Genomic DNA, 12,158 nt, shown 5'->3' on the forward strand with positions numbered 1-12,158 from the left:
TTGTGGGGTGTTCCCGGTCTGCAGTGGTCAGTATCTATCAAAAGTGGTCCAAGGAAGGAACAGTGGTGAACCGGCAACAGGGTCATGGGCGGTCAAGGCTCATTGATGCACGTGGGAAGTGAAGGCTGGCCCGTGTGATCCGATCCAACAGATGAGCTACTGTTGCTCAAATTGCTGAAGAAGTTAATGCTGGTTCTGATAGAAAGGGGTCAGAATACACAGTGCAGGACAGTTTGTTGTGTATGCGGCTGCATACCGGTCAGGGTGCCCATGTTGACCCCTGTGCACCACCGAAAGCGCCAAAAATGGGCATCAGAACTGGACCACGAAGCAATGGAAGGTGGCCAAATTACCTGGGGAACACATGGCACCAGGATGCACTATGGGAAGAAGGTGAGCCGGTTTCACCCTTTCATGGAAACTGTATTCCCTGATTGCTGTGGCCTCTTTCAGCAGGATAATGCGCCGTGCCAAAAAGCAAAAATGGTTCAGGAATGGTTTGATGACCACAACAAACAGTTTGAGGTGTTGACTTGGCCTCCAGATTCCCCAGATTTCAGTCTAATCCAGCATCTGTGGGATGTGCTGGACAAACAAGTCTGATCCATGGAGGCCCCACCTCACAACTTGGAGGGCTTAAAGGATCTGCTGCTAACATCTAAATATATAGTATAAGACTATGTGAGTGTGTGTATCTGTGTAAGACTGTGAGTGTGTGAAAGAGAGTGTGTGTTACAGAATTACTGCCACTTGAAAGTCAACTTTAGTGAATAGATCATCTTTTTGACATACTTGTGTGTGTGTGTGTGTGTGTTCTTCAAGCCCTAAGCTTAGTCATGGAGTTCCTTTACTTTGTGTGGAATGTAACCTGACTGAGAATAAACTCCAGAGAAGCATTATTCTCTCTCTGTCTGTCTGTCTGTCTCTCTCTCTCTCTCTCTCTCAGCCTCTCTCTCTATCTCTCTCTCCCTCCCCCCTCTCTCTCTCCCCCCTCTCTTTCTCTTTCCGTGTTCAGCGTGAACAAAAGAGGCATTTATTATTATAAAGGGAAGTGTGCTGTGATAAAGTGGCGATCTTGCTCTATGCTGATTCTTTATACCCAGGAGGTTGCAGGCTCAGGGATCATCCTGGATCTGTGTGAAAATCCACAATAACACACAAACACCTGAGTTACTGCATCCGGATTGTTTTCTGTGTCGTCCCCTAAAAAAAATATAACAAAAAAATATAAATTTATCACATAAACACACAAAGACAGCAGGACACAGTGAACTGCTTTTCAGTTTTGTGTCATGAAAATGAGAAAAATAAATAAAATAGAAAAAAATAGTTACAACAAATTATCTATACAAGGAAATATATATAGTTAAAAAAAGATTATATTTTTTTGTATATATTTTTTTCCTCTTTGCTTGTACAAATATATGATTATATTATCTAGTCCTAGGATGTCCTGTGTGAAGCTCCTCCTCCTCCTCCTCCTCCTCCCTGCGTTTCCCCGAGTCTGTTCTTCAGGTAGCTCAAGCCTTGTTTCATTTTATTAGAAGTATCTAACCTTCTCCCAGCATTATTGCCATTTTAAAATGTCCATTTCGGTGTGTGAAGTGCCCAACACGCCGTTTTTGGCTAATGAGCAGGTCCGGCCTCGGCCTCCTGCCTTGACTTTGAAGGTCAACTTGGCTACATGGGAAGAAAGTCTGGATTAAGGAAGCTGAGGTGAGAGGAGGTGTTAAAACCTACTTGGCAGCTCATTGAGAGTGCAGTCACAACACTGAATACCTGTGTGTGTGTGTGTGTGTGTGTGAGATAGAGGTTAGAGAGGCAGAGATTACTGCTAGCTCAGTGTTTTTTCTCTGGGCTTTGCTGGTCCTCAGTGAGCAGAAGCAGCATTCTGAGCTACGGAGGAAAAAGAGGGATGAAGGAGAGAGAGACTGAGTGAGAGAAAACAGAAGGAGAACGACGAAGGAGAGAGGGAGAGAGAGACGGGGAGGGAGAGAGGGATAAAGGAGAGAGAGAGAAAGGGAGGGAAAGAAAGAGGGATGAAGGAGAGAGAGACTGGGAAAAAGGAAGAGAGAGGGATGGAGGGAGGGGGAGAGAGAGAGGGATGAAGGAGAGAGAGAGAGATGGGGAGGGAGGGAGAGATGGATGAAGGAGAGAGAGACAGGGAGAGAGATACTGGGAGAAAGGAAGGGGGGTGAGAGAGAGAGACGGGGAGAGAGAAAGTGGGAGAGGGAGGGAGAGAGTGGAAGAGAGGAAGAAAGAGAGAGCGAGAGAGAGACGACTCTCGGTGCGCTGATGAGCTCAGGGACGTCCTCGGTGTTTGAGCTCTTATCGCAGTAGTTGTGATTGTGCTTCGACTGCAGAAATACAAGTAAAGGTGTGTGTGTGTGTGTGTGTGTGTGTGTGTGTGTGTGAGTGCTGAGTGCTGAGTGCTTACCTTGACTTTACGAGGTTATGGAGGTTATGTGTGTATTTGCTTCTCCCCTGCTGGCTGAAGTCACATGTTGCATCATTATCTGCAATAGATTATGCTGTTTTGTCCCCAAAAAATCCAAGGAAGATTAATATAATTCAGAAGTGTGTGTGTGTGTGTGTGTGTGTGTGTGTGTTTGGACCATCTACCTAGCAACTGATGCAAGGAGGAAAGTAAAGTGTGTGTTATCCTTCAGTAGAGTCCCTCTGCAGCACTTCTGCCCCCTAACTGTACAGCAGCGCTACTACATCTTAATGAATTTCAACGTTATTTATTTATTTATTTAATAATTCTATCTAAAATAAAATCAAAAAGCAAAGGAATAAAAATATGAACTGATAATGAGTGTGAGGTACAATTAATAATAATAACAACAACAGTAATAATAATAATAATAATAATAATAATTGAAAAACAAATAGCAAACTGCAGGTGAAATGAAAGTGAGAGTTTCTTTGTCTCTGTCTGTCTGTCTGTCTGTCTCTCTCTCTCTCTCTCTATTTATCTCTCCTGTTTCATGCCCACCCTCTTTCTCTCTGTTTGTTTTCTCTATTCATCTCCTGCCTCTCTCTTTCTCTCCCACCTTTCCCACTGATTCTCTCTCTCTCTCTCTCTCTCTCTCTCTCTCTCTTTCTCTATTTTTCTCTCCCCCTTTCTCATTCCCTTACCCCCCCCATCTTTTTTACCTCATCTCTCTTTCTCTATTTTTCTCTTACCCCTTTCTGTCTATTCTACCCTCCATCTCTCTTTCTCTCCCCCCTTTCTCATTCCCCCACCTCTCTCTGTCTCTCTCTTTCTTTTATCCCCATCTCTCTTTCTGTCTGTACATCTCCCCTCTTTCATGCCCTCTTCTTGCTTTTTCTGTTTACTTCTATTTATATACCTATTTTCTCTATGTATCTACTCTCTCTCTCTCTCTCTTTCCTCCCCCCTTTCTCACTCTTTGTCTGTGTTTGCCCCCCCTCTCTGCAGGCAGTACTATGAGATGTTGTACAACACAGCAGATGAGTTGTTGAACCTGGTGGTGGATCAGGGTGTGCGTTACAGCGAGCTGGAGTACATCAACGCTCTGAGCCTCCTGCACCGCAGCCAGACGGGCGTGGGAGACCTGAGCGTCCAGAACATACGCCTGCAGCGCCTCAAAGAGATCATCTGTGAGCAGGCCGCCATCAAACAGGCCTCTAAGGACAAGAAGATCACCACTGTGTAAACACACACACACACACACACACAAATCTGTACATGCCTACTCGCTTTTTCACTTAATCGGCAACACTAGAAGATTTTGCATTGCGCACATACTGTACACACACACACACACAATTAGTCTTTAATGAAATAATCCCTCGGAGCAGGTCTCACCACTCACAGCTACATCTCATGGAGTAAGCAGGTGGAATCCGGACGCGTGACTCGAGGACACGGTCATCTCATTTTCCTGTAATATAAAATCACTGCTCTCATTTAAACAACACACACACACACACACACACACACACACGTGTCTGGTTGTGTCCACAATCACACGCGGCAGATTAGAGCACTGGAATTATTATCTGAGAATCCCTGCCATGCCTCTTTTTTTTTACTTTTTTACTTTTCTTTGCATTTCTTTAACACTAAGGTTTATTTAGAAAGATGGATCGATCGTTTCTTTAAAACTCTGACTCAGTGAAGTGTGTGTGAGTGAGACAGAGGGGGGGGGGAGCAAGATAAATAGGGGGAGAGATAGACCGACTGATAGAGGGGAGAGACAGAAAGAGGGGAGAGAGAGAGAGATGGGGAGAGAGAGACAGAAAGAGAGAGGGGGGGAAGAAAGAGCGAGATAAATGGGAGAGAGATAGACAGACTGATAAAGGGGAGAGACAGAAAGAGGGAAGAGACAGAATGAGGGGAGAGAGAGACAGAAAGAGGGGAGATGGAGAGAGACAGAAAGAGGGGAGAGAGAGAGAGATGGAGAGAGAGAGACAGAAAGAGAGAGGGGGGGAAGAAAGAGCGAGATAAATGGGAGAGAGATAGACAGACTGATAAAGGGGAGAGACAGAAAGAGGGAAGAGACAGAATGAGGGGAGAGAGAGAGAGATGGGGAGAGAGAGACAGAAAGAGGGGAGATGGGGAGAGAGAGACAGAAAGAGAGAGGGGGGGAAGAAAGAGCGAGATAAATGGGAGAGAGATAGACAGACTGATAAAGGGGAGAGACAGAAAGAGGGAAGAGACAGAATGAGGGGAGAGAGAGAGAGATGGGGAGAGAGAGACAGAAAGAGAGAGGGGGGGAAGAAAGAGCGAGATAAATGGGAGAGAGATAGACAGACTGATAAAGGGGAGAGACAGAAAGAGGGAAGAGACAGAATGAGGGGAGAGAGAGAGAGATGGGGAGAGAGAGACAGAAAGAGAGAGGGGGGGAAGAAAGAGCGAGATAAATGGGAGAGAGATAGACAGACTGATAAAGGGGAGAGACAGAAAGAGGGAAGAGACAGAATGAGGGGAGAGAGAGAGAGATGGGGAGAGAGAGACAGAAAGAGGGGAGATGGAGAGAGACAGAAAGAGGAAAGAGACAGAGAGACCGAATGAGGGGAGAGAGTGAGACAGAAAAATGGGAAGGAGAGAGAGAGAGAGAGAAAGAAAGAGAGACAGAAAGAGGGGGAGGAGAGAGAGACAAAGGGGAAGAAAAGAGAGATATCTCGAGTCTCCAACTGCAGCTATTAAATCTTTAATTTTCCTCTTTTTCCTTAAGTCTTACTCACTTAGTCTGTCTCTCACTCACACACACACACACACACACAAATCATTCATTCTTTCTGCCCCATGGTGTTTTTAGTTCATTAACTCGGAAGAAAAGTGCTTAACAAGAGAGGGAGAAAGAAAGCCCTGTCGATACAGAAACACGGGCACCAGGCAACGCCGCTCCCCGAAGCCAGCGCAGCAATACATCATTATGACTCTGTGTCAGGAATCAATAACGGCCTCCGGGGGCCGGCGAGCGTATTAACGTGGAGAAAACATCTTTAATATTCCGACTTCATTTGAATGATCGCGTGCGTACGGAGGGGAAGCGACGGGGAGGTTGCAGAAATGTCACCGGAGTGAAGCTCCGTGGAGCGAGACTGTGTTTCTGAGAGCTACTTAAACCTGATTCGCTCCACCTCAACATCACGGGATCAGACTCTTCAGTTACACTTCATCACCAGGCCTGTTCAGCAGAATTCCCCAAAAAAAACAACATATTTTGTAATATTTTGCCTTTTTTAAAATCCTGTTTTTATTCGTTCTGTTTGTTTTCCGCCGTTTTAAGGGTTAACGTCTTTCGCGCAGGGATGTAAAATGATTAGCGACTGATTTCTTTTGCTTCGAATGTACCACATTGTTACTCGACGTACTGAAAATCCAATGAAATCTCCCTCAGTTTCATTTCAATTCTGTACAATAAAGTCAAAACGGAAATGGACTCCTTCATCTGTGTGGTATTTCATTATGGGTTCAAGTATCACTGTCTCTTTTATTCACAGGTTAAAGGCTTTATATTAAATATATATTCTCTGGAGAGATGGAGGATGGTGCTAAGAAGTGTGTGTGTGCGCACTGTCTTAAAAAGATTACACGTAATATAGAAGCACAGCTCTGTTCCATTAAGATGGGAAATTTATTAAACACACCTCCCTTCCTTCCTTCCGGGGCTCAAGTGGTTAAGGCTCTGGGTCATTGACCGGAAGATCGGGGGTTCAAGCCCCAGCACCACCAAGCTGCCTTGAGCAAGGCCCCTAACCCACCCTGCTCCAGGGGTGCTGTATCATAGTTGACCCTGTGCTCTGACCCCAACCCACAAGTATGTGAAGAAAGAATTTCACTGTGCTGTGATGTTTGTGACTAATAAAGGCAACTTAACTTCCTTCTTGGTTCACTTTTTGGTTTTCCACAGTACGGTGTGAGGTAGTCGTTCTCTTTAGGTTCTCTTAGGCTGGATTGTCTTTTTTTTTTTTTTGATGATGAGGTGTTTAAAAACCTAATACACCTAATTCCAGTGACACCCCAACACACACACACTAACAATGGCAAGTTATACAGTACTGCATAAAGCAGTGACACAATTGAGTGTCTTTGTCGTGTTCCACTCCACAGTGGAGGCTAATATGAAGCTCATATGAAAGTAGACACTCAGGACTTTAAGAATCTGTAGTGTTTCAGAAGGATTTCTGTTTTTCTCTAGACTACTAGGAGCGATGTATTCATAGAAAAGTTCCAGGTTTGTTTTTTCCCCTACAAATGTTTCTGTCTTCAAAGTAAATGTTGATATCAAACCCAGTCCTGCTCTCTGAGATGTTCTCCAAGTGCTTGTTCGTCTAAAAAGCAGCTTGAATCTGATCTTCAACCAGTAAAATTCTGTGTAAGGTTCTCCAACAGAGGCAAAAACACAGACAGACTCGAAAGCCGACAGACTCGTCTTGGATCAGACTCACAGCCTGAACATCATTCAGTTTATTTCTTTATACTGAATGAAGACGTCCTGTGAGTCCATTTCTGTTTCACTGGTGAACTGGTAAAAAAGGGTTAAGGTATATGAGATGTAAATAAAAGATGAAAAGAACAGCAGTGCAGTGAACTCACTAACGAATGTCTCGACTTTAACATGTTTAGGTTCTCTGGGAGTTGGTAATAACGAATCACTAATGAGCTGAGAGACATGCGCAGCTTTTATTGCTTTAGTATATTAAACCAGGTACTGATTTATAGACTAGAGGAGAAGGCAGATCTGTAATACTGGGAGGATTAAACAATCAGGATGCTGAACAGTTTCATTTAAGATCAGTTTAAAGATAGTAATAATGACATATATCGATTTTAGTAGACTGTATTATACATACTACAGCTTTGTGTTTCAGCAAGATATGACCAGGATTCTACATGCAGTCAGACCGCAGAACCCCAACAGCACATAGAATTCATTGTATCAGAGGAAGTAGGTTGCTTATCAAACATTTTGTGCTTCTAATAATTATCCTTATTGTTGTTAAAGAGTAAAATATATTCTACTGTATAATATTAACACTCTAGGTTTCCCACACACAACAAAGTGGAAGAAATAAAGCTTTATTTGATGCAATATATGATGGATGGATGGAGATTTCTACTAGATACATGTGAGGATTTGTGTTCATTCAGATCACCAAGAGCATTAGTGAGATCAGACACTGATGTTGGGATGGTGATGAAGCTCCAGTTCAGTGTTCAGAGTCAGGGATATGTGCAGGACATTCGAGATCTTTTCCACTCCGACCTTCACCTCCACACCATGTCTTCATGGAGCTCTGAGCTTTGTGCACAGGGGCATTGTCATGCTGGAACAGGCCTAAGAGTTTGAGGCTCATAGGGAAGGTCAGTGAAGGAAATTTTGTAAAGCTTCAGCATACACAGATATTCAGTGCTTTCAGATTTGTAGAAGAGCCACATATGTGTGTGATGGTCAGGCGTTCCTCATAAAGTGGGAGGAGTTTGAGATGATCCATAAGGGCCTATTTTTAGAAGTTAATACGCCAGGCTGTACTTTTCCTTTTAGCTGAGGCAGTACCATCAAGGCCACATCTTTTGTACCTTCACTATTCTATCTGTAAATGTAAATATACTGAAATTTTCTTTTAGAAATCATTTAAGGCACATAACTGAACTTTAAGGACCTCCGCTGTATTTAATCTCATCCAAGTGTATGAGGAAACTAAACACGGCCAAGTGCAGGTGCTTGTAAGGAGCTTTAGGCAGTATTTTTTTTATGTATTAAGAAATGGTGAAAAACAACATTAAAGAACATTTCTTGTTGCCAAATGGACACCATCCAGCTTTAAAAAATATCTAAAGCACTCACATACCTGCAGCTGATACACTGAAATGCTGGACTGGGAACTGGGAACAACAACACAGGTCACAGAGCAGATACAGCTTCCTGTAGTGATGGCATGGGCTTTCTAGAGACTACAGACTAACCCTGAATTCACACCAGACACATAAAGAAGAAAGAAAATAATAAATAAATAATTAAATGAATAAATTATAAATAAATAAATAAAAATTAATTGGAAAAAATATTTAAAAATTAATAGGTAATGAATTTAAAAAAAAAAAAAAGGAAAGAAGGAAAGAAAGAAAAAAAAATTGACGAAAGAAAGAATACAAAAAATTGAAGAACAAAAGAAAGGAAGAAAGAAAATATAAAAAAAATTGAAGAACGAAACAAAGAAAGGAAGAAAGAAAAACTTTTTAAAAAGAAAGAAAGAAAAATAAATTAATTAAATAAAATAAATTAATAATGAAAAATATCCAAATGGTGATAAGAGAGCCAAAGTCAGGCCAGCTGTAATTACATTACAGCTAAAAAAAAACACCCCACATGACAAAGATAGATAAACAGCATATTTTGTTCTCGTTATCTACAGGTATCAGGTGCTAGTGTAGAAACGCTCGTCTATAAATCTACAGACTGCACACGTCTTTGAGGATTATGACTGTAAATAAAGTTAACAGCATATAGAAAGTGTTTCATTTCAGTGGCTTTCTCTTCTCTTAAATCCACTCCAAGCATACGGACGCCAGTAACACGGACTGATCCAGGTGTTAGACACATCTGCAGGAGATCCAAAGGAACAAGAGGTGAGTGAAATATATCAGACAGACTGATACTCAGCCTGATGTGGAGGATCTCGAGAACTATTTTGATACGTATTAGAAGCAATGAGCCATCACACATCATGGAGTGTAAGTGATGCTGTGATGAGAAACCAAGCTAAATCCTGTGGGATAGAGATCCAGTGATTAGCTTTGCAGCTAATGAAAATTTAAAAAAATCCCAATCAGAATGCACATTAGCTCAATATAACTCAGTGTCTGTCTTGGGACTTTTCTGGGAAATCAACAGGACTCAAATGGTCAAAGTTTAAAATAATCGAAGTGTTTCAAATAAGAAAAGTCAACAGATTATTTATTATGTAACCCGTAGTTAAAAGATTTACACTATATTGTCAAAAAACACCCCTCCAAATCACTCAATTGAGTCCTGACCTCAACCCCATAGAACACCTTTGGGGTGAATTAGAGGGGAGACTGAGAGCCAGACCTTCTCATCCAACATCAGTGTCTGACCTCACAAATGCGCTTCTAGAGGAACGGTCAAAAAATTCCCATAAACACACTCCTAAATCTTGTGGAAAGCCTTCCCAGAATAGTTGAAGCTGTTATAGCTGTAAAGGGCGGGACAACTCCATATTACATTCATGTACATGTAAAAGCCGACGTCCCAAAATATTTGGCAATATAGTTTATGTTTAAAGATTTAAATAAGTTAAAAGGTCACCATCTGCCATTTTATTTGAGTGTAATTTAAGAGAAATGCTTGGATATTTCTGGAAATCTGTTATTAATGAAGTTAATTGTGTGTGTTCGTACACTCACTGATCACTTTATTAGGAACACTCTACTGACAGGCTAGAGCCTCACTCTCATGGGTTCCACATGATGCTGGAAACATTCCTTTGAGATTGAAAACTCCATAAAATGCAAAACCCACAGAGCTGAAAACGACAAAATGATGAGTAAACTGCTGCAGTGTGTCGACTCCCACAGACACGCACCAACTCCTTCTCCTCTCACATGGTGGCATTAGTTTAGTCCTAACAGCAACCTTATTTGTTTTTGGATCGTGTTCGAGTTGTTTTATTACATTTTGGATGCACAATTAAAAATAAATGTGCAATTTATACTTGTGTGACATCAGAAATACCTAGTAATTATTAAAAAACAAACAGTCAGTCATACAAATTAAAGCGAGGAGTGAATCTTCCTATACACAGATTTACACAAAAATCTGTAGGACACATGAATTTTCATGAATATCTCATTTCTTATGAAAATGCTCCTGTGAATGATTTACCTATAAAAGTGTTTGTGTTGCTTCTCATTGGCCCTTAGTTTCACTTGTATATCCTGTAATATATCCTATAAGCTGAGATTATATTCACCTTCACAGCGTTTAGCAGACGCTCTTATCCACAGCTGCTTCATTTCCACAGAGATGCCTGAGGAGATAGCAATTCTTCTGGAAATCCATTTTTGTATTAAACAGTGGCTTTTTGGCTAAAATCATAAAGTCACACCAGGTGTCTCACCTTCACTGACTTTTAATAGTTAAAAAACTTAGACACATCACTGGAGATTGGTTTCCTGCAGAAAGCTAGCTAGCTAGTTTGTGGAGGTGAAGAAAAGAAAGATTTCAGAGAGTAACCTCTCACGCTCAGATTCAAGCAGCTAGCTAGTTTGTGGAGGAGAAAAGAAAGATCTCGGAGGAGAAATCAACAAAATACATTTACATTTACTAACCTCTCTCGCTCAGATTCAAGCAGCTAGCTAGCTAGTTTGTGGAGAAGGACAAAAGAATGATCTCATAGGAGATATCAGTGAAAAAAATGCTTCCATTTACTACTATTCTGTCACACTCAGATTCAGGCAGCTAGCTAGCTAGTTTGTGGAGGTGGAATAAATAAGGATCTCAGAGGAGCAATCAATGAAAAAACGCTTACGTTTACTAACTTCTCACGCTCAGATTCAGGCCGCTAGCTAGCTAGTTTGTGGAGGAGAAAAGAAAGATCTCAGAGGAGCAATCAACGGAAACCCACTTATGTTTCCTAACCTCTCCCGCTCAGATTCAGGCAGCTAGCTAGCTAGTTTGTTTAGGTGGAGAAAAGAAAGATCTCAGAGGAGCACTGAAAATTTCAAAGTGACTGGACTGAAACAAGTGTTTTTATTGAAAGTTCTGGTGCTCTGCTGTGTCAGATTTTCACGGAACGTCAAAAAAAAATACCATAGTTTTCGCAGCAAAGTAGTCTTTAGGGGGAAAGGCGAAGGAAGCCGGAGAGAAACAGGAGGACAAATGAAGCCTGAATGCTGCCAGCTTTACTGAATCAGTGGGGATTGAGAGACAAGGGAAAACTTTTACTGAAGGAGGATATGTATAGTCATGCGTGTTAGGAATGGCTGTGTGTGGGTTTCCCCAACAATATGGAGATTTTTCGTGAACATACAGTATGTGATGGAGGCCTGATGTAAGTCTATAAGTAGTTTATAAGCAATGGGAGTCATATTCACACACACACACACACACACACACACACAAGAGATTTTATGCTGCACATGTGGAAACTCAACCTCAGTGCACAATTTAAAGAATAAATGAGGGAAATAAATAGAAAGTGATAAAACATTACAGAAAAATTAAATGAATCCAGAAATAAATACTGAAAACTAGGCTTATTAAAAAAATTATTTACATGATATGTAATACTTGACTAAATAAATACACAAATACTGTAATTAACACAAATATATACAGCAGTAATTTATGGATGTTTATTTATCAGTTTATTTTGCTTCTTGTATTATTTTGTTTCTTTTATTTTTATCGAATTGCTCATCCAGACTTTCTGACCTTTACACACACACACACACACACACACAGACAGACAGACCGTCTAAAACCCCTCTATATTGTGTCAATATTTTAATTCAAACCGAGCTCGATATGTTTAATGTAATAAATAATCCTATGTTTTATTCAAACAAATACTAAATGGTTGAAATATATTACAGATTTTTATTTTTTTTAGCGTACGTCTATGTACAGAGCAGCTCGCGCCCTCTCTCGCACTTT

General features: G+C 41.2%; 1 protein-coding gene across 1 annotated transcript in view; it reads left to right on the forward strand.

Annotated features, from left to right (window-relative positions):
- The window catches only part of exoc4 (exocyst complex component 4), a 191,918-nt gene extending 186,000 nt beyond the window's left edge, over positions 1–5,918 (forward strand). Inside the window, exon 18 of the mRNA XM_058416708.1 lies at positions 3,446–5,918. Within this exon, the coding sequence (XP_058272691.1) occupies positions 3,446–3,683 (238 nt within the window). The 3' untranslated portion in view covers positions 3,684–5,918. The remainder of the gene's footprint in view (positions 1–3,445) is intronic.
- The last annotated feature ends 6,240 nt before the right edge of the window (positions 5,919–12,158 follow it).

The sequence above is a fragment of the Hemibagrus wyckioides genome, linkage group LG19 (assembly GCF_019097595.1).
Source record: "Hemibagrus wyckioides isolate EC202008001 linkage group LG19, SWU_Hwy_1.0, whole genome shotgun sequence".
NCBI lineage: Eukaryota > Metazoa > Chordata > Actinopteri > Siluriformes > Bagridae > Hemibagrus > Hemibagrus wyckioides.